At 44.9% G+C, this 23,631-nt stretch overlaps 2 protein-coding genes across 2 annotated transcripts in view; one reads left to right on the top strand and one right to left on the bottom strand.

Annotated features, from left to right (window-relative positions):
* LOC146201251 (nicotinamide N-methyltransferase-like) overlaps nucleotides 1-23,631 on the bottom strand; it is a 48,280-nt gene that overhangs the window by 6,377 nt on the left and 18,272 nt on the right. The gene's annotated exons all lie outside the window — the stretch shown is intronic.
* LOC146201252 (uncharacterized) lies at nucleotides 18,821-19,684 on the top strand. Its single transcript, XM_084591798.1, has 2 exons — nucleotides 18,821-18,899; nucleotides 19,293-19,684. Exons 1-2 carry the CDS (start codon nucleotides 18,836-18,838, stop codon nucleotides 19,682-19,684), a joined length of 456 nt encoding a protein of 151 aa, XP_084447924.1. The 5' UTR covers nucleotides 18,821-18,835.

The following is a 23,631-nucleotide window of genomic DNA, read 5'->3' as shown; positions in this document are numbered from 1 at the left end:
TTATCACATCTGGTACTGATTAACGGGAGCGGATAACCAGAATTACTCTATCTGTTAACTTGACCTAGAACTATGCTCGCAAGATTTAATTAAAGCAGAGCGCAAACAAGACGAGACAATTGCATTTTTTACCACTTTGGAATGTCCGAAGCGAAAATGAAGTAAAGGCTTAGATGATCTAGGGTGATAACCCCAACACACATGCTTATTCCCAAAATGAAGAGATAAGTCAAGAAATTGGAGACTCTCATCATTGGGCAATTCAAAAGTAAAGTTCAAACCATGACCACTTTCTTTGAAAACATTTAAAATATTAACGACAGAATGATTGAACCGATTGGAAGGGAAAATAACTAAATAATCATCAACGTAACGGAAAATGTTCAATGAAAGGCCATCTAGATTCTTTTGAATAGCTTTATCTATTTGGTCAAGAAAAATGTCTGAAAGAACTGGCGCTACACGCGAACCGATGCACACGCCAGATTTTTGTAAGTATAAAGAACCCTTCCACCCAACAAAAGTTGACGTAAGGTAAAAAGAAACCAATTTTAAAAAAGATTCTACAGGAATGCCACAATGATTGATGAACCGTGCTTCATCATTCAAGTCAGAAATGCACGCCCTAACACTTTGCAGAAGGGCGTTGTGGGGGATGTCATAATAAAGATTTTCTACATCTATTCTGAAAGCCCGCAGCCCCTCCGTGTTGGATATCTGTAGATGCTGAACGATTTTGTCTGAATTATGAATTAGGAAAGGGTCATCGATTGCTAAAACGGAAAGGTACCTCAGCAGGAAACCTGAAATGACATGTTGCCACGAACCAGCTTCGGACACAATCGCGCGGAACGGTAAGTCAGGCTTATGTGTTTTTACAGAGAAAAAGGTGTTTAGGTGTAATGCCTTAGTCGCCTTAACTGCAGTTGAAAGACGATCCAGTTTCATTTCTTCGAGCAGGGACATCGCTCTTTGCTTGACCTTAGCTGTTTTTACAGAAACCTGGTGGCAATTGTTATGTACGGCAACGCGGGCCTTTGTCAAAAACATGTGATCAGGGAGTACGAAAAAGAAGCCCTCCTTATCCGAAATAAGCACTCTCATTAAATTACCTGCAGAACGCAGGTACTTAACAAAATTCCTATTTCTTGTGAAAAATACTACATAGGGCAGACTGGCCGTTGTTTGAATGTCCGGCTCTTTGAACATAGAAATTCTTTAACCCCAACAGCACAAGACAATTTGCCTAAACATTGCTCGAAAAAGTAAATGCCACCCCATTTTCGATAAAACTGTCGTACTTGGCACCTCGCGCAATAACGTACAAGAGAAATTATAGAGGCATATTGTGGTAGACGTAGCCGGTATAACAAGCAAACTGTTTATTTATACATCAAGTAATGGCGCCCGTTTTCGCTCTGCTTGGCGCAGTCGCCAATGCCGGGGTCTCCCGGCGGTCCGCCTGGTTAGCTTGTCGCTTGGGGCGCTGTCGTCAGTGGCGCCCATTGCAGACGACTATTGACTACTGTCTAATGTCGCAGGAAAGTTATAGCAACGTCAGAAAAATGGAAACAGACGAAGAAGGGGAGTGTAGTCTGGGAAGTGATCATAAACGTATTAGTCTGCAGATGGGGCCCTTGATGAAAAGAGAAATGGAAGTTAGACAAAACGTAAACGCAAAATTAAACGACAATCAAATAGCGAAGATAGCAGCAGACATAGAGGAAGCAATAGATAAAAGCCCCATGGAAGACTGCGGTTATGAACAGGTAGAACTACTAACAAGGAGGAAAATTCAAGAGGTTAAAGTAGCAAACCGCTGGAATAGAAAGAGGAAGCCATGGAGCTGGTGGAATAAGGAAATCAGGGAAGCTATTGAAAAACGACGGGCTGCTTCAAGGGAACACCGAATGGCAAAGAAAGCACAGTTATCTCCGGAGGAAATCGACAAAAATGGCAATCATATCGACAAAAGAAGCTTCAGGTGCAGGCCCTCCTCCAAAGTAAAATAAGGCAGTCCACCGATCGCTGGATGGCTGATATAGACGATGCCTCTAGAGGCGGAACAACAAAATTCTGGAACCATATAAGCTGGCTAGGGAAGAATCAAAGAAAGCAGGATCGGATTCAAGATAACGAGGGAAATTGTTTAAAGGGTGATAACACAGTGAACTACATTACATCAGTTATAGCCGACTCATTTAAGAGCGACGATAGGGTAATCTCCGCAAATCAGGAAGCACCACAAGGTAGCAGAATACAAAGCAGCTTAGAACTGACCAATCTAAACTGGAAAAAGGCAGAAACAAATATTTCTAAAAACACATCTACAGGAATAGATAGAATTCCGATCAAGCTGATTAATGAACTCGGTCCAAAAAGTAAGGAAACGTTGTTAAAAGCTCTGGAAACAGTAATAACGAATAAACAAATTCCGGACAGCTGGCGGCAGAGTAAAATGAATTTGATTTATAAAGCGAAAGGAGAAAGGATGCACATAAAATCCTACAGGCCGATTACCATAACACCTGTTATGTACAGGTTAGCCATGCAGGTGGTGAAATTAAAAGTGCAAGCATGGGTAGAAAGTAACAAGATACTCGGAGAACTTCAGAACGGCTTTAGAAATGGTAGGCGCTTAGATGATAGCCTGTTCGTGCTTACCCAATGCATCGAAATATCTAGAGGGGAAAATAGACCCTTGTATTTGGCCTTCCTGGACATAAACGGGGCGTACGACAACGTAAGCAGGGAACTCCTGTGGAACATATTAAAAGAAGAAGGTAATAGAGTTCCTACATTAAATATTCCGGGATAACAAAGTAGAAATTAGGTGGGAAGGGATAAAAAGTACGGAGGATGTCAAAGTATGCAAAGGATTAAGACAAGGCTGTCCTCTATCACCGATGCTGTCCATGCTTTATATGATAAACCTGGAACGGAGGATACAAGACACTAACCTAGGTTTTAACCTGTCATATAGATTAGGTGGAAAGGTGGTAGAGCAGCGCCTCCCCGGTTTGATGTATGCAGACGATATTGTTCTGCTAGCTGAGAGTCTGGAAGAAATGCAAACTCTAGTTAAGTATTGCAGAGACGAAGGGGGCGCTCTAGGCTTCAGTTTCAGCGCAGTTAAGTCGGGCCAACCAAGATCCGTATAACTCGTGCTATGGTCGTTCCAGTTGTGATGTATGGATGCGAGAGTTGGACTGTGAAAAAGGCTGACCGCCGAAGAATTGACGCGTTTGAATTGTGGTGCTGGCGAATACTCTTGACAGTTCCTTGGACTGGCAGAAGATCAAATAAGTGGATATTGTCGACCATAAACCCTGACTGCTCATTGGAGGGTCAAATTCTAAAGTTAAGCTCAGCTACTTGGGTCATCTGATGAGAAGAGAGGAGTCGCTGGAGAAAGAATTGATGTTGGGAAAGGCTGAGGGTCGCCGGAGAAGGGGTAGGCAGCGAATGCGATGGTTAGATGGCATCCTCGAGGCACTGCAGATGAAGTTATGTGATGTTAGGAAGATAGTGAGAGACCGGAAAGCGTGGCGTGACATGGTCCATAGGGTCACGAAGAGTCGCACACGACTGAACGACTGAACTGAACTGAAGTCGGCTCTGATGATTTTCAACGGCTCAACTGATCAGGGTCTTAAAATACAAGGCCATGAAATACCTAGAGTAGCAGAATATAAATATCTGGGGGTATGGGTAAACGAAGGATTGGCATACATTGGAAAGCATGAGCAATCACTTAAGGCCAAAGGGCGAAGGAATGCCGGGATAATGAAGCATAAGGCATTGTGGGGATACAATAGGTATGAGGTTTTGAGTGGTATTTGGAAAGGAATTATGGTGCCCGAACGTAGTTTCGGAAATGCGGTTTTGTGCCTAAACTCAGAGGTATAGTTGACATTAGAAATAAATCAGAGATCTGTTGGACGATTAGCACTAGGTGCACACGGCAAAACTACAAATGAAGCGGTACAGGGAGATATGGGCTGGGCATCTTTCGAAGTACGGGAAGCTCAGAGTAAAATATTATATGAGGAACGCCTGAGGAAATTGGACAGTAACAGATGGGCAGCTAAAGTATTTAAATACCTGTACTTAAAAAGCGTTGACTCACAATGGAGAAAAAGAACTAGGAAACTAACTAGTAAGTATACTAGTCACAAGGACGGAGAAATAAAGAGCATTAGGCCACAGGTGATAAACACAGAAGGTAAAAATTGGATAAATTCGATGGAAAAGAAACAGAGTGTGGAATTACACCGAAAGTGGAAAATGCAGATCAGGAAGGAAGATTTCTTTGATAACTCAAGAGGCAGTGCACTACTTTTTGAAGCTTGATCAGGGTGCCTTAGAACACGCAGCTACAAAAATAAATTTAACAATGAAGATTACGCATGTGCTGTATGTGCTAACTCCAGTGAAACAATTGACCATATTATACTCGAATCTAATGGTATCCGCCCGGAAGTTGATGCAGGCGGAATCACTGTTCCTGAAGCTCTGGCTTTTAGAGATAAAAGTGGCCGGGTGAATAAACCGGCTGTGGAAACTAGCAAAAAACGACTGGAAGATTGGTGGCTTAAAAGCAGAGAAGTGACATAATGTTAGTAACGTAGAAACAAAAATTTAATAAATGGAAGGATGGTTTAGTTAACCATTCTAAATCAATAATTAAGATATAGGGAGAAAAATGAGCATGATAGCTACTGCTACCACCCCGTTTCAAAGGGGACGCTCCTATATTCCATCCATCCATGCACCCTTCCCACAACACCCCCGTTTCTTGAAAAGTTTGATCTCACAGGTCCAGGCGTTCTGGTCGCTTTCAAACACGTCCACTTCTTGTGGCACTCGTGTCCTGCAATGGTTGCAGGTGCCTTGCTGTACGTCTTGCTTGTCCTTTGTCGGTTTGTACAACGTAGGACCTTGGTTTTGATGTTGGCTGTGTTACCACGCCGTGCGATGCAGCTGTAGCGAGGATGCGCACCGCTGAGCCTGGTGGTAAGCGCTCTCGGTTCCGTACCTTGTGCCGGGTGTCTTATGATCGTTTTGCACGAGCTCTGTAGGCTTGATTATTTTGTCTGAATTCACTGTCGTCCCACTTCGGGGCTAGCAGCTTCGAAGTGGTTGGTACCCTGGTGTTCAGACGACGGCCCATTAAGAGTTCTCCTGGTGAAAACCCTTCCACGCTGTGTGTGGCCCTGTAGGCAAGCAGCGCTTCGTATATGTTGGAAGACTTCCTCAAAAGCTGATTTGCTGTCTGCACAGCCCTCTCAGCCATACCGTTGCTCTGCGGGTAGTAAGGGCTTGAGGTTGTGTGTGAGGCTCCCCAGTGATTCACTAGTTCTTTGAACTCTGTGGAAGTGAACTCCGGCCCGTTGTTTGTGCCTATTGTCCGTGAAACATCGTACCATGCAAACATTGACTTCAAGACTAGGGTTATGTTTTTTGTAGCTGTCCTCGGCAGCTGTTCTAGCTCGAAAATCAGGAGTAGTAGTCTACTACTACAACATAATCTTTCCCCTGCAGCGTGAAGAGATCTATGCCAACTGTGTCCCAAGGTGTGCTGGCAATGGGGTTTGAAGCAGGTGTTCTGTTTCTGGCTTTCTGTGCTCTCTGCAAGGTGGACACTTTTCACGCAGTCTTCAATGTGCTTGCTTATGCCTGGCCACCATATGCATTCTCTTGCCCTCGCTCGGCACCTCGTTGTGCCCAAGTTTCGTGCATGGAGTTTTTCCAGAACCTCTACTCTGATGTCTGGCGGGATGATTATTCTGTCACCTTTGAATAGCAGACCGTCAACGAGCGAAATCTCACTAGCCACCTCGACGTACCTTTTCAGGTCAGGTGACAGCCCATGCACAGTTGGCCATAATATAGTGCAGAAGGTAGCTACCCTGGAAAGTGTTTTGTCTGACTGGATGCTTGCCCTGATTCTGTCTAGCATTTGGTTTGAAGCAGTTACCTGTTCAAGTGCTAATTCTTCAAACTCGCGCACTGCACTCTCGAGAGTTCTTTCTTTGTTTGCTGGTTTCCCAGATGGCTTCCGGGACAAAAGGTCAGCTGTGTACAGCTTTTTGCCGGGAGTGTGGGACATGGTGTATTCGTACTCCAAAAGGCGCATCCTGAAACGTTGAAGGCGAGGACTCAGCTCGTCAAGTCGTTTAGTCGTCAGCAGCGGTATTAACGGCTTGTGGTCCGTTTTCACGTGAAAGGTTGATCCCAGCAGGTATTTGCGGAAATGTTCGCAAGCCAATGTGATTGCCAGTGCCTCCTTTTCGATTTGGGCATATCTTTGTTCTGTATCCGTAAGGAAGCGTGATGCATATGCCACAGGTAGGAGCTTTTCGTGCGACTGCTGTAGAAGTACAGCCCCCAGACCGTATGAGGAAGCATCCACAGACACTGTGTGAGGCGACTGAGCATCGTAGTGAGTGAGAATCGGCGTCCTGCTTAAAGCTTGCTTGAGTTTGTCAAAACTCTGCCGCTGAACTGGGCCCCAGTGCCAGTCGGCGTCTTGGTGGAGCAAGTCTCTGAGAGGCTTCGTAAAGTCTGCTAGCTCAGGAAGAAATTTCGCTAGGTGGTTTGCAGGGCCCAACAAAGACCTGACTTCTGAAACATCACATGGTGGGTGGAGCTTGACTATGGCCCTGACCTTTTCCGGGTAGGCGCTGATTCGTGTTGAGTTTACGACGTGTCCTAAGAAGTTACTTCTGTTTGTCGAAAGGAGCACTTGTCGATGTTGAGGTTAACACCTGCATATTCCAGTTTCCTCAGCACCAGCAGTAGGTTGGTGTCGTGTTCCTCAGTTATCTTTCCTGAGACAATGATGTCATCTTGTAGACAACTCACACCATCTAGTCCTTCGAGCACACGGAGCATTTCTCGTTGGTAGAAGTCTGGCGCTGTGGAGATTCTGAAGGGAAGCCTCAGGAACTGGAATCTGCCAACTGGTGTGATGAAGGTTGTGTAGTCGTGAGAGTCCTTGGACAGTGGCACCTGCCAGCACCCTGCTCGTGCATCTAGGCGGGTGAAAACTGTTGCACATGCTAATTTTGCAAGACACTCGTCCACCGTAGGCATGAGCACACGTTCGCGTATTATTTGTTGGTTGAGTTGACCATAGTCCACGCAGATGCGCATGCGACAACCATTGGAAAACACCACACGGTTGCTCGCTCTATCTTCTGGATGACTCCCAAGTCTTCCATCCTTTCTAGTTCTTTCTTCACAAGTGGAAGCAGTGGAAGAGGCACGCGCCTAGCATAACTGACTGCGTATGACTCAGCACCCTTTTTGACTTTGATGCGGTACTCAGTCTTCATGACTCCAAGCCCAGACGTTAGCTTTGGGTATAACACCAAGAAGTTGGGGACATCAGCTGATTGTGCGAGGGTTTCGTCTAGCTCAAGAGGGCGCTGTATAATCCCAAGTGATTCTATAGCTGGTCGACTGATTAGTGGTTATTTTAATCCTTTGATGATGAAGACTGCTTCTTGGACTTCAGTGTTCCACCAGGTGACTGTTGCATCGATGTAGCCAACAATGGCTACCGCTGTCTGGCCTGGGCCTATCAACAGCTGTTGCGTTGTTCCGTCGTACTAGTCGTGTGCGATTGCAGTCACATCCGCGCCTGTGTCGACCTTGAAGGTAAAAGGCAAGTTGTTCACGGTAGCAGTAATCCTCCACGGCGTGTTCACTCCCACTTTGATTTCGCCTAGATATAGCTCTCCGAGATTTTTTCGTCGTTGTCGGATACACGAGGTCTCGTCTTTCGGCTTAGACATGCAGACGCGGGAGTAGTGGCCTTTTTTCCCACACTGGTTGCACGTCTTGTCTATCGCGGGTCACTGTCTTCGTGTGGTCACGCACACCACCACACCACTTGCAGCGTTCGTCTCCCGTCTTGTACGTACGTTGAGGGCGCGACTCGAAAGCACCTTCGCTTCGTTCCGGCGAGTTTTGACGTTTGTCTGGTCGCGAACTTCTCCCATGTCGAGAGCTGGCTGTTCGATGGAGCGAATGTCCTTGTGTTGAAGTTTCACGCTCTTTGAATTGCGGGAAGCTGTTATTGCTTTTTCGAGAGTGAGTTCTGCGTCAAGCTGCAGTTTCTCACTGAAGTTTACGTCTGGCAAGCCGACGAGGTAGGATATGCTTTTCAAAAGCACAAAAGCATGATGCCATCTGTTCGTCTGTCAGTTTCAAAGCAGCGAGCACGTCCTCCGCTTCTTCGCACATGGCGTAGAGTAATGTGTTGATTTGCGTCGTCTCGTCCTGTCCTGTCAGACTGGAGATGAATCGGTAGCGTTCCCACCTGTGGTGCCGTCGTGTCCAATCTTCGGGCTTGCGGAAATCGAGCTTTGTCGGCAGTTTCACGGCGAGCGGGTTGAACGCCATTCTCGGAGGGCCGCTCGCGCGCTCTTCGTTCGCGCCGCGAGTGTCTGGCATGACGCTGCGGCCGCTTACGTTGGGCTCGCTGTCCTTCTGTGTCACGCTGCGTTGGTTATCCCGCCGCTGCCACCATGTGGTAGACGTTGCCGGTATAACAAGCAAAACTGTTTATTTATACATCAGGTAATGTAATGGCACCCGTTTTCGCTCTGCTTGGCGTGGTCGCTCATGCCGGGGTCTCCCAGTGGTCCGCCTTGATAGCTTGCCGCTTGGGGCGCTGTCGTCAGAACCCCAAGCTAAACGATGTCCTAAATGGTGACGCTGCAGGAGTGAGGGAAAGTTTAGCTAAGGGAGTTGACGATTTCAGGGAGATAGCACAGCAAGCGCAGATAGTTGTATGCACAGTACCGGAGGTGCTAATTGAACGGAAAGCTGGAAAAGGACATAGTGACAGTTAATCAGGAGATAAGAAAGTTAAGCCTGGAGAAGCGTTTCGAAGTGGTTGAGGTAAACAGGGAGGTGCATAAAGCAGGTTTTGGTAGGGCTTTTCAGCGAGATGGCATTCATTTTAACAGAAGGGTGGGAGCAGAGATCGGCTGGCGCCTGGCAGGCAGGGCTGTAGCTTTTTTAGGGGATCCGCGAGGACTCCGTGCACAGCGGTAGTTAGAAGTGAAGCAGAAGAAAGTGTAATAAGGGAGGCTGAGCCCCCAAAAATGCCAAGGATGAGGTCGAGAAAGAAAAGTACAAAAACGAAATTTAGCACTAGGACCAGTCACATAAACATGCAAGGAGGTTGAAAAAGAGCGAAATGGCTAGAGATAGAACAGCAGTTGAAGGATTACAAAATAGGTGTGTACGCTCTTTGCGAGACTCATTCAGGGATCTAGAAGATCTGCCGTTTATAGAAGGCTACGTCTGGGAAGGGTGCAGCAGAACGAGAACGAAAAAAAAGGGTGGAGGGGTAGGTATGTTGATACACCAGGGAACAACTTAGCAAATAATTAAATCATCTTGTAAAGAACATATCCGGGTATCGGGAACAATTGCCGGCATAAGGAGACGGCTAGGGGTAGTTTATTTAGGAACAGGTCACCAAGGATCTTGTTGAATGTCTCGGTGACGATATAAGCCAGTTTGGAAACGGGGCAATTATTATTCTGCTGGGGGACATGAACGGCCACATCGACGATCTGGATGGATACACAGATTGTAACGGGAAGCTAATGCTAGATTTCTGTGAGCGACACGACCTAGTTATATTAAATAGAGAAACAAAATGTGAAGGCCAAATTACGTGGGAATTCCGCAACAGGCAGACGACCATTGACTACTGTCTAATGTCGCAGGAAATTTATAGCAAGGTCACAAAAATGGAAATAGACGAAGAAGGGGAGTGTAGTCTGGGAAGTGATCATAAACGTATTAGTCTGCAGATGGGACCCTTGATAAAAAGAGAAATGGAACTTAGACAAAAAGGAAACGCAAAATTAAAAGACAATAAAATAGCGCAGATAGCAGGAGACATAGAGAAAGCAATAGAGAAAAACCCCATGGAAGACTGGGATTACGAACGGGTAGAACTACTCATAAGGAGGAAAATTAAGGAGGTTAAAGTAGCAAACCACTGGAATGGAAAGAGGAAGCCACGGAGCTGGTGGAATAAGAAAATCAAGGAAGCTATTGAACAACGACGGGCTGCTTCAAGGGAACATCGAGTGTCAAAGAAAGCACAGGTATCTCATGAGGAAATGGACCAAAAATGGGAATCATGTCGACAAAATAAACTTGAGGTACAGGCCCTTGTCCAAAGTAAAATAAAACAGTCCACTTATCGCTGGATGGCTGACGTACACGATGCCTCTAGAGGCGCAGCAAGAAAATTCTGGGACTATATAAGCTGGCTAGGGAAAAGGAATCAAACAAAGCGAGATCGGATTCAAGATAACGAGGGAAATTGTTTAAAGGGAGATAACACAGTGAACTACATTACATCAGTTATAGCCGAGTCATTTAAGAGCGACGATAGGGTAATCTCCGCAAATCAGGAAGCAACACAAGGTAGCAGAATACAAAGCAGCTTAGAACTGACCAATCTAAACTGGAAAAAGGCAGAAACAAATATTTCTAAAAACACATCTACAGGAATAGATAGAATTCCAATCAAGCTGATTAATGAACTCGGTCCAAAAAGTAAGGAAACGTTGTTAAAAGCTCTGGAAACAGTAATAACGAATAAACAAATTCCGGACAGCTGGCGACCGAGTAAAATGAATTTGATTTATAAAGGGAAAGAAGAAAGGATGCACATAAAATCCTAGAGGCCGATTACCATAACATCTGTTATGTACAGGTTGGCCATGCAGGCGGTGAAATTAAAGGTGCAAGCATGGGTAGAAAGTAACAAGATACTCGGAGAACTTCAGAACGGCTTTAGAAATGGTAGGCGCTTAGACGATAGCCTTTGCGTGCTTACCCAATGCATCGAAATATCTAGAGTGGAAAATAGACCTTTGTATTTGGCCTTCCTGGACATAAACGGGGCGTACGACAACGTAAGCAGGGAACTCCTGTGGAACATATTAAAAGAAGGTATCGGTTATGAGATAATAGAGTTCCTACAGGAAATATACCGGGATAACAAAGTAGAAATTACGTGGGAAGGGATAAGAAGTAGGGAAAATGTCGAAGTATCCAAAGGATTAAGACAAGGCTGTCCTCTATCACCGCTGCTGTTCGTGCTTTATATGATAAACCTGGAACGGAGGATACAAGACAGTAACCTAGGTTTTAACCTGTCATATAGATCAGGTGGAAAGGCGGTAGAGCAGCGCCTCCCCGGTTTGATGTATGCAGACGATATTGTGCTGCTAGCTGAGAGTCTGGAAGAATTGCAAACTCTAGTTAAGTATTGGGGAGACGAAGAGGATCTCTAGGCTTCCGTTTTAGCGCAGTTAAGTCGGGTCTGATTATTTTCAACGGCTCAACTGTTCAAGGTCTTAAAATACAAGGCCATGAAATACCCAGAGTAGCAGAATACAAATATCTGGGGGTATGGGTAAACGAAGGATTGGCATACATTGGAAAGAATGAGCAATCACGTAAGGCCAAAGGACGAAGGAATGTCGGGATAATGAAGCATAGGGCATTGTGGGGATACAACAGGTATGAGGTTTTAAGGGGTATTTGGAAAAGAATTATGTTGGCCGGACGTACTTTGGGAAATACGGTTTTGTGCCTAAAAAACAGGTATGAGGTTTTAAGGGGTATTTGGAAAAGAATTATGTTGGCCGGACGTACTTTGGGAAATGCGGTTTTGTGCCTAAAATCAGAGGTACAGTCGACATTAGAAATAGATCAGAGAGCCGTCGGACGATTAGCACTAGGTGCCCACGGCAAGACGACAAATGAGGCGGTACATGGAGATATGGGCTGGGCATCTTTCGAAGTACGGAAGCTCAGAGTAAAGTATTATATGAGGAACGCCTGAGGAAATTGGACAGTAACAGATGGGCAGCTAAAATGTTTAAATACCTGTACTTAAAAAGCGTTGACTCACAATGGAGGAAAAGAACTAGGAAACTAACTAGTAAGTATGCTAGTCACAAGGACGGAATTAACCAACAGGTGAAAAACGCAGAAGGTAAAAATTGGATAAATTCTATGGAGAAGAAACAGAGTGTGGAATTAACCCGAAAGTGGAAAATGCAGATCAGGAAGGAAGCTTTCTTTGATAACTCAAGAGGCAGTGCCCTACTTTTTGAAGCTTGATCAGGGTGCCTTAGAACACGCAGCTACAAAAATAAATTTAACAATGAAGATTACGCATGTGCTGTATGTGGTAACTCCAGTGAAACAATTGACCATATTATACTCGAATCTAATGGTATCCGCCCGGAAGTTGATGCAAGCGCAGTAACTGTTCCTGAAGCTCTGGGTTCTAGAGATACCAGTGGCTGGGTGAATAAACTGGCGGTGGAAAGTAGCAAAAAACGAGTGGAAGATTGGGGGCTTAAAAGCAGAGAAGTGACATAATGTTAGTAATGTGGAAACAAAAAATTTAAGAAATAGAATGATGGTTTATTTAACAAATCTAAATCAATAATTAAGATATAGGGAGAAAAATGAGCATGATAGCTACTGCTACCACCACGTTTCAAAGGGGACGCTCCTAATTCCATCCATCCATCCCACAACACATATCATATCACGAAAGGAGGGGATAAGTGTGCTGGCGAAGCATCCATTAACTTAACAAAAGTAGAGATTACATACCTTGAATCAGGTGTCAGTAGTTTTTTCACTTGTTTTGTGTATCTTTCCAGACTTGCTTTTTCCATACTTTTGTCAATTCACCTCCTTTATTTCCTGTCTTTGATAATTGTTTTTTGTACCCTATATATTCTGTTAGCATTTCCAGTAAAAAATCAGTTATGAGTAAGCGCTCGTGTGTGTATCCCTCATTTTGTCCTTGTCTTCTTTGCGCTACGTTTCCTAAAATGCAAATGAACCAACTCGCCCAATTCAGAATTCTTGGATGTAGTTCCGTGCCTGTAGACGCCGCCATGCGGTCGCCTCTTTGTTGCTCAGACGCTTATCCGGTGGTGGCACCAGCTTTCTGCTTTGTCTATAATTTTCGACTTTTTCTGTGTTAATTTAATAGACGTTCGTCCATGTTCTGGCAATCAGGCGGCTCCACGGTTACCCGGAAGTAGCGATCTCGGGCTAACTCGTGTGCTGCCCCGTTACTAGGAACAGACGCGTGCGCCGGAGTCCATATTAAGCTGACTTTTCTATTCAGGTGTTTTCCGATCAGGATTCGCACCGCTTCTGGTGCGATCCTGCCCTTTGCGTAATTGTAGATGGCTGTTTTGTTGTCCCTAATTATGAATTTTTCTTCCGTTCTTACGCAAGCAAGAGCTATCGGAACTTCTTCAGCTGTTTCGGAGTTGCGGCTTCTGATAGTGGCTGCCGATACTGGGGTGCCTCGGCCGTCGACTAGCGAGGCTACCGCCACACCCGACTTCCCACTCGCCGCATCAACGTATGCAACTGCCATGCTGTCCAGTGGCTCGAAGCGCTTTTTGAGTGCTTCTGCTCTCTGTTGCCTCCTTTTATCGTTGAATATGGGGTGCACGTGTCGAGGAAGAGGGGAGATGGTTAGCTTAACTCGGTATATCTGTGGGATGCTCGACTTTTGTTGCATCCCTCTGTCTGTCTGTCTGCAGGCCTACCATATTTAAGATGGCTCTTCCTGTTGTTGTCTGGCTTAGCCTTTCAAGTTGCGACACTCTGACTGCCTCTGCTATTTCTTCCCACGTATTGTGTACCCACATAGCGAGCAGCATCTCTGTGGATGTACTCATTGGTAGGCCCAGGGCCCTCTTTATGTATCGTCTATTGAGTGCTTCTAATTTTCTTTTTTCCTCTTCTCTATAGCTTAAATACGACGTAGAGTAGCCTGTGCGGCCTATGACATATGCCTGCATAAGTCTGATTAAGCTCCTTTCTTTTAAGCCTCGGCCCTTCAATGTTATTCTCCTGAATATGCCTAGGACTTGTATGGTGCACCTTCCAGTTTCTTTAGTATTTGGTCGTTGTATCCATTCTCTTGAATGTATAGCCCTAGGATTCGTATTTGATCAACCTTTGGTACGGACATTCCTTCCACTTTGATATCGAATTCTCCGATTTGCTTGCACCTCAACGATTTTGGGTTGTAGACTAGTAGTTCTGATTTCTGCGGTGAGCCCGAAAGCCCCCTACTAGCCGTGTAGTCCACTACAATGTTTGCCGCTGCCTGCAGTCGTCTCTCTATGCTCGCATAACTCCCCTGGTTTATCCAGAGATTGATGTCGCCCGCGTACATGCTAAATTTGAGCCCCTCAATGTTGCTCAGCGCTTTTGGGAGACCCCTCATCGCCACGTTGAAGAGGAATGGGAACCGATCCCTGCGATGTGCCCCTGCTTCCTAGCTGCAATGTGGGAGACTCAATGTCTTGGAATTGAATGCAGGCTGTTCTGTCTGTTAAGAAGTCTCTTATGTAGTTATATGTTCTGGATCCCACTCCGATCTCTTGGAGACCGCTGAGAATCGCCTCATGCCTGACATTGTCGAAGGCTTTCGTTAAGTCCAGTCCCAAGATTACTTTAGCGTCCCTAGATCGTGAGTCTATTATGTCATGTTTTATTCGGAGCATCACGTCCTGCGTGCTCAAGCCTGATCGGAAGCCAACCATCTCGTGTGGCTACAGGCTGTTTGCTCCATGAAACGTGTCAGTCTCGTTTGTATCACGTGCTTCATTAATTTCCCTAGGAAAGCAGAGCTACCCCCGTAACGGAAAGCGGCAAACGTAATCCTAATACCAAAACCGGGCAAACCCCAAAAATTGGAAAACTTAAGACCCATTTTCTTAACCTCGTATATGCTTGAATCGCCGTGTGACGTCACATCCAGCCATGACGTCACAAAGTGATGACATCATAGTCTAGCGGGCACTTCATGCGGATGCTCGCTGCTAACTCACGGACACGCTGGCGAGATATGCAAATAAGTAAGTATAAATCACGATAATTTCTAAGCACATGTAGTCTTAATTCACGACTCAGGTAATTAATTTAAAAATTATGGGGGACACAGCCTTTGCCAGCAGGGGTACCACCCCACATAAGCCGTGTGAACGTGCCTGCGCGACATGGAGGTAATATAAATGCAAGGGTTCTGGCAGGCTGATATCACGTAAAGTCAGGCAACCATATACGCGTCCAATCAGTGCGCAGCCATGGCACTTGCGAACGCCGTGATTTTTCGCTCACAAAGCCGACGTTGGCGCCGGGTTTCGAAACAGGTGTTGAACCCAAGATGGTGGCAGACGTAACACTAATTGATTGGTTTATGAGTTGAACTGTGCTGAACACAAGTCAATGATGGCAGAAACATGTCAGATATATTGCCGCGAAACCTTGAAAACTGTGTTTTTAACAGCTGCCGGCATGCGGCCTTATCACTGTGATTCTGTAACGCGTATCAATTCTGTATCCCGTGTTTGTTCATGCTCGTTGTCGCGATACGACGCGTTATCATTTTCTTTGTCGCGAACGATGCGCCGAGATCTGTCTCGAAGATTCTGGTCACTTGCGTATGTTTCTACAATGTACCAGGTCGTGCTAGTAGCAATTTGCGACGTTATCTAGATTGTTCTCAGAAGCCTTTAGATTGAGCGTTGACGAGTGTGACGGGCATTCTTTGTTCCACGATCGACGAGCACGTTTGTTGCTATCGCCGCTGCCGAGTTGCTTAGTTCTTTTGCGGGCACAAGTCAGCCCAGTAAAGAATTTCTTCAGTGCAATCACCGACTCTTCATTTGTGTCATCGACCTTGTCACCACCACGTGACAATATGAAAGGGACAGTACTTCAGACATAATATAGTTGCGCGAAAGAAGACACGCGCACTACAGCAGGTTTCCTGATAGTGCGGGAAATGGAAGTTTACAAAAAGATAAGCACCAGTATCAGCTATCTACAAATTACCATATTGATATAATCAGATAATTCATCGAAGAAGGAATTTTGTCAGCTGGCTGATAGGGGTTGCCTTATTTTGTATTCACGTTTTTCAGGATTATAATATGTTCCTTGTGTAGGACGGTGTTTATTAAAGCTACTGGAACCTGAAGAGTAGCGGCGAACACAGCCCGTAGACAGTCAGGTCAAACACTCGCAGCAATAGCAGTGCTACTGACAGGAATGTTCAAGATGTACTTCGTTCTCTTCATAATTGCTCGTGGGACGAAGAGGATCATCCTGGCGACGTTTGGCGTAAGCAAGATGGCAGGGTCGTAATACGACTTGACGCGCTGGACGTGAACAATCTCGCGTCCGCGCCGGCGGAGATCATGAGACGGCGTAAGAGGTTCCAAAACATAACAGGAGAGGTGCGCTCGAAAACACGGTATGGTCCATATTTGGCAAGCAATTTCGAGGACAGTCCAAGAGTATTAGAGGGTATCAACACCGACACAAGAGCGCCAGACGAGAAGTGCGGTGTCATGTGTCGGTTGTCATGGTGGAATTTATGGCTATACTGGCTGGTAGTGGCGACTCCGCGGGCGATTTGTCGAGTCTTCCGCACTTTGGGCGGCTTGAGAAGCAGGAGTATATTGAGATATATAAAGTTGATACGGGCGTACGGTGTCGATTGTAGGAGGAGGATGACGGCTGTAAAGAAGAAAAAAAAGGAACCAGTAGCAGACTGTTGCGGTATTGTAAGCGTAAGTGACATACGGAAGGACGAGGTCCTAATTTGAGTGGTTGGAGGCGACGTACATAGAGCGCATGTCGCCGAGAATACGGCTGAAGCGTTCAGTAAGACCATTAGTCTGGGAATGATAGGCGGAGATGGTTCTATGAACGATGCTGCACTTGGTCAGTAGGGCTTTCACGAAATCACCCAAGAAAACGCGTCCTCTGTCAGTGACCAGCTCTCGAGGTGCGCCGTGGCGAAGAACATCATCATCAGCATGAATATACCCACTGCAGGGGGAAGGCCTCTCCCATATTCCTCCAATAAGCACGGCCGTGTGCTAGCTGCATCCACTTGACCCCTGCGTACTTCTCAACCTCATCCGCTCACCTAACTTTTCTGCCGCTCCCTGCTACGCTTTCCTTCCCTTGGAATCCAATTGGTTACCCTAAGAAACCACCGGTTGTCCTCTCTTCATACTACATGTCCTGCCCGTGCTCATTTCTTCTTCCGGATTTCTACTAGAATGTCAGTAACTTGAGTTATTTCTCTGACCCACTCTGTATGTTTCCTATCTCAATGTTACCCCTACCATTTTTCGTTCCATAGTCCTCTGCGTTGTCCTGAACCCTCTTTGTTAGCCTCCACGTTTCAGCCTGATAGGTGAGTACAGGTAAGATGCAACTATTGCAAACTATCCTCTTGAGCAATGCCGGTAAGCTGCTAGTTATAATTGGCGAGTGCTTGCCAAATGCGCTCCATCCCAATCTTATTTTCCTTGTTATTTCCCTTCCATCGTGCGGATCTGCGGTTATAGACGCATTCGCATAGTACTTCCAGTACTTCACTACCTAACGTAAACCGCTGTTCCTTCCCGAGGCTGTTGAACATAACCTTAGCCTTCTGAATGTTGATTTTAAAGCCTACTGTGAAGTTCGGTGCACTTTCGCGCCATTAGGTTTCCCGTACAGAGCGTACGAACCGAGATAGATAATTTGAGATGTGCACCTGTCCTCGGTCACGGCGACTACCAATTTGGTGGAACCGCGGACGCACGACGGAGGCGCGATGGCAGCTATATTAGATAGTTTTAGTTGACCGTTTTCAAGTTCCGCTCCGCTCACGGTAGCACGCTAAGCGCGAGCGGAGCGCTCACGCCGAGATCGCTTTTAGTTGCACGCTAAACACGCTTCCCTCAGTGGAAGACTACCGTAGCGCCCTCTATGCAACAAGGTTGGAATCACAAGATCTGGTAAACTACTGAGTTTCATTACTTTTATTTGTAGTGTAAGATATACCCATTACTGTACTATTTTCTATACAGGTAAAAAGTATTTCGGCGGCAAAAATTGTGTTAACAAATATTGGTATGCTTCAATACTTTGACTCGTCTTTTCAACATACAAAACAAGCCGACCGCAGCACTAGCCGAGGTCGCACTTTATTTTTTTTTCACGACGTTGTGGTAGAATTCACAGTGGGCCTTCTACATTGCCAAGACGATGCCTAGGCAACGAAGCATCCTTGAAGATCCATTTCTACTGTCCGCTCTGAACTGGACTGAAATTGAAGATCTTCTGTGCCTAGAAGTGTTCGCCGCGGAACGAAGAGGCCCGCTTTCTTCTCATGGTTTGTTTACCATCGAAGAAACGGACGATGGCGTTTTTCGCACGCTGTTTCGCTTTGAAAAGGACCATGTGCGGAGGCTTCGAACTGTCCTGCTGCTGCCAGACACTTTACATTCGGCACAGGCGGTTCCGGTGCCCGGCGACGAGGCCCTCTGCATAACTTTGCGCAGACTCGCCTACCCGAACAGGCTGTGTGATTTGGAGCGCACGTTCGGGAGGCACTACTCCGTCCTCTCCAGCATTTCGAATAAAGTCCTCGTGCACATAGAGGACAACTTCAGGCATTTGCTGGACGACATGAATAACCATTCGTGGCTTGACCTTGCGGCTCTAGAAACGTTCTCTCAGGTAACACTTGTACGCTAGTTTCGTTTCTTGAGAATGTTCATGACAGGTCCGTTGTTTGCTTTTCAGGCGAACCATTCTAAAGCGGCGCCTTTGCAAAACTGCTGGGCTTTTATTGATGGCACGGCAAGGGCGATCTGCCGTCCATCGCGAGACCAGAAGCTTTTTTTTTTCTGGTCATAAGCGTACACACGCTTTAAAGTATCAAGCCACCATGTGTCCTAATGGCATAATTTGCCAGCTTGACGGCTCCTATCCTAGTAGCAAGCATGACGCTGGTAAGTTGAAGGCAATGCATTAAATATCACTGCAGTCCGGTCAAAGTTGTCTCAGCATTAGTTGTTTAAGTTAACTGTTGAAAGTGTTCAGATATTTAGAGGTGCTTTAGGTTATATGTAACCAAGGTGCTCCCGGTTACTACTTACCACTCTTGCTAAACAAACATCTTCGTTTATTTTTTTTTATTCCACAAGTTTGCCATAAGGCTTAAGTTCAGGAAGTTCTTCGTTTATTAAGAATATGAGACAGAATATGCACATTTCTAAATCAATGCCTTGCTTAATACCTCATTTGGTTGAATATTTTTGGGATATTGTAAAACTATGATAAAATATGAAAACTTTGAACTATCTTGTTTACTTCTTCCACATTATTTTTTTTTTCGATTACAGGGATCCTGAGGGTCAGCCGTACCTACGAAAAGCTGGAAAAGTTGGTCCAAAGGAATCCCTACTGTATATACGAGGACCCAGCATACCCCTTGAGGCCGCTTTTAATGAAGCCTTATGGAACAACCCATGCGACTCCTCAACAGTTGGCTTTCAATAAGGACATGAGTTCTGTGAGGCAGTCAGTTGAGTGGGGGTTCGGAAAGATAGCCAGCAACTTTGCCTTCCTAGATTTTCGGAAAAATCAAAAACTTTTCAAGCAGAGACTAGAGTGCATGTGTAGAGTCAGCACACTATTTGCCAATTGTCACACTTGCTTGTATGGCTCCCAAGTTTCAAGATACTTTGGACTAGAACCTCCAGTTCTGGAGCATTACCTCACTGTCCGTGGCTAAAATGGTCAAGTGGAAGTGCTTTTCGAAAGCAGCAGAGGTTATAAATCTTAGATTTGTGAAACCAGCTTTTTTACTTATACATTTATGGTGCAGTGGGCACTTTTTCATAGGCAGGAGTGCAGATCCATGCCTTCTTAATTGTATAAGCACAATTTGTCATTTTCAACATTTCATCCCTTTTCAGTGCTTTCAGTTTTGCAGAGCTTTTCATTGCTAAATATATATATGTGTGTGTTGTTTAAGAATGAAGGAGTGCTTAGAAACAGAGAATTCAAGAAACACATGCACTGTTTTCCAAGTTGGAAGTGCACATGATAAAGTTTTTTCCTATCACTGTTGCACTAGACACTACCACAACATCTAGCAAACATCCATGCAGATTTATTGCATAAAATTAGATCATCGAGTTGTTTTCAATTCCAGCCATTAATCTTTTTTCCTGCTCATCAAGCATCTTCTGCACCTGCTCTCTCTTTTCCTACAGGCAACCTCTTCTGCATGCCTTGCCTCTTGAAGGCTTATTTTTCTTTCCTCAATGGCAAGGCGTCTTTCTTCAGTGCAAGACGCACGTCTTCTTGCTCAAGCTTTTTTTTTTTTCATTTTCAATTTCTCTGAGCTTGATATCATACTCTTTTTCTTCGCGCCTTGTCAGAAGCTCCATGCCAAGGAACTGAAGTCCACGGAACCCTAAAAAATGACAAAAATAAGAAAAGTGAAAACCAGTTAGGCACTCATTCGAGGAATTGCACACATATTAAATACAGTCATGACTGATGGCATTCAAGGCACCCTTCATGTGTGGATAGCATCAACTCTACACTCTACAGACCACATTTTTCTAAGCTGGCTCCTGTCATAGCACAAAAATGGGTTAGTATTGTTACAACTGTTTAAGGGTAGCCAACTCTTTCCAACTTTTTAAGGGTAGCCGAAGGAAACATGTTTGATGGACAGTAAGTTTAGTTTATTGGGAGGCATGGCCTGGGAAGGAATTGCATGAAGGAGCAGACGGCTTTCTTGAATTTTGTCCGAGTTCCTTGTATTGTGTCTATTGTGGTCATTATAATTATTTGCTTCAGCACGAAAAAGGGTTGAATTCATCATAGTGATACTGCTGCAGTGTGTCATATAGAAGGAAAGTAGCTGGACGGTGTCTTGTTTCAGCCTCCTTGTGGGTACATGCAAAGTCCTATGTCGTCAACAAGATGACTGCGTCTTTGCAGTTGACAACAAGACTTCACGTGGGATGGAATTCCATATTGAAGGAAATTCACACGATGGTGATCTGCTGTAGTGTTCGTGTGGACAAAAGCCACGTCTATGTTGTCCGCAATGTGATTGTGTGAAAGTGTGTGAACATGTAGCTTTGAGAATGGTGATTACTTTGATGGTGATTCACTGCAGCTGTGGCAGGGCACATCGGAGAGGGAGTTTCATATCTCCAGGGATTACTGCAGTGATCTGTGTCCATGTGGACACAAGCCACGTCTATGTTGTCAACAGTGTGATTGTGTGAAAGTGTGTGAACATGTAGCTTTAAACATGGTGATTACTTTGATGGTGATTTAGTGCAGCTGTGGCAGTGTGCATGGGAGAGACAGTCTCGTGTCTCCAGCGATTACTGCAGCAGTTTTGTGGCTAAGTAACCTCATGTAATTTTCCTGAACTTTCTGTTGTGTGGTGCACTTTGGTTTGCTTACTCATATCATTCAGCACTTGTGTTCTACTTTCCATAAAGTGTATTTCACCCTGAACTTATGACTCTCACCAGAACATCACCATTTCATGCTCACTAAGAATTTTGACTTTTATACTAGTGAGCTTACTCGAGCAAAATTTAAAAGATTTGAGTTTAAAAATTTCATGTTCTGAGTGGGAATAGTTGTAAGCAAGTGTTGCGTCGATATTGTGTGCACTTTAATTGGCCATTTGTAATAACATTTGCACTAGGAGGCGAATGTCGTGAGTGCATCTTTGGCTGTTTCTTGAAAACTGTGTGAAAACGTAACCTTGGGATGATTCAGAGTGCCGCTACAAGCACCATAAATATGGTGTGTGCTAGTTTTTAAGCCATACATGCCTTGCGATTTATGCTGACTGTTGTGACTGTTCATCAGGAAAATAAAGACAAAGAAATTGGATAGGGCAACTGCTGTTTGTTAACTGTTAAGAATACCTTCAATTTTTGTGTCTGTCTGAAATTGATGCAACAGCTCTGCAATGCCAACTTAATTTATACTGCTGCTGCTCTGCTATAGGCTGCGGTGAAATCGTTAAGACAGAACCGTGCCTAAAACCTACAATCATGACGGTTGGGATTTTGGTGCAAAAATGATATCAGGTACGAAAGCGTGCTCTGCCAGCAAAAAAAAAAAAAGAAAGTGGCTTTTGAAATATAGCGTTAGTATTTTCATGCTATGCAAGGCACTAGATGATTGGCCTCATTACGGCACCAGCTGCTAGAAGAAATACAGCCTTTGTGAAAAGTTTGGAGCATAGGAGTTTGCTACTCAACAGTGTTGCATGTGTTTTTGCAATTTTCTAGTGTACCATGTTTTTGTAAAAAAGGGAAGACGTTCCTTCTGGATCCCAAACTATTAGCATATTTAAAGTTTCCACGAGAGGCTCATGCTGCATCTTAATCCCTTGCTGTCTTTACTTTTAAAGAAGTGTGTATGTCCCCTGCTGCGCAAGCATAACTTGTACTCTTGTCAGACTGCACTGCAGTGTGTGTCAAACAGGTTAGTGCATTGAACATGAGACAACACGAGTGCTCTATAGGAAACAGAAGTGAAGAGAATCTTCCACACCTCTACAAAAAATTGTCAGTGCGGCTCTCATAAGCTGCTAAAGACCGAAATCGTAGGCCACAGCAGAAATAGTTGAACTGAAATACCTCAAAGCTACAAACATTTATTGTTGAAAACAAAAATGTCTAAATGCAACATCTATAGGAGTTCTTGAAAATGAGGCGGCAGTTTATGCTCAAGTGATAAACTTTCATTCACCTAACTTTCAGCTCTGTTTTTTTTTACAATATTTATTGCCACATTGCAGCTGGAGTGTTTGCTGACTATATTGTCATCTCACTGTTCATAGCATCTACACAGGTGGCCTTGTCGCTGATTAATAGGGCTCTGAATAAACATATCGCAACTAGTGCACTGCTTGCCCTGTACAGTTGTCTTGTTTGTTTTCTCCTGTCTGTCTAATGCAGTGGTTATGAGTAGCTACCAAACAAGGACATTTGAGAGGCCAGTAAACAGATTCGGTGACATTCCCTGATGTGTGTTTCCTGTTTTACCTTTGGGAGTACTCTGTCCAGTGTGCCGTTTTGCTGGTCTTTGCCTCGGCTGTTCTGCCTGAGGCAACTGGTTGCCCATTTCTTGCGTGGCCTCGGCTAGCTCTTGCTGCGGGGAAGGAGCACTGTTGGAGGGGCCGGTGCTTCCGCCTCATCGTACATGCCCAGCAGCAGCTGCTGTGATGGTGAATCTTGAGCTGTTGCAAACAAAGGAGAATGCATTTGTCAGAGAGAGAGAGATAAACTTCTTTTCAGAGTATGCGTGAAATATTTGCCCTAGGTTAGCAGAGCAAAGTTATTTCTCGGCTGTATATTGCAAATATTTGTGCGATTTCATATCCCCAACTGATCGATTCCCTTGTTATTTCCTCCCACCACTGTTCCTTTGTTTTATGTTTATTTTTTTTAGATACTGTCAATCTCAATAGGGATTTTTACAGGAGTGTGTTTCAAGGGCCCATAGGTATTTGCTCATACAGAAGTATAGACATATGGACAGAAGGGTATAACCGAACACTCTTACAATAATGAAAAAGAGGCAAGCGTGTGAAATATAAAGAAAAATCAGAGGTTGACATTTACACAGATTGGTATTAAATATAGAAAATAAAAGAAAGACATTAATGATGTCATCACTTCCTCATGG

The sequence above is a fragment of the Amblyomma maculatum genome, chromosome 2, assembly GCF_055883805.1.
Source record: "Amblyomma maculatum isolate TAMU_Amacu chromosome 2, ASM5588380v1, whole genome shotgun sequence".
NCBI classification, from domain to species: domain Eukaryota; kingdom Metazoa; phylum Arthropoda; class Arachnida; order Ixodida; family Ixodidae; genus Amblyomma; species Amblyomma maculatum.
The sequence above is the reverse complement of the archived record's forward strand: the minus strand, read 5'-3'. Positions and strand labels throughout refer to the sequence as shown.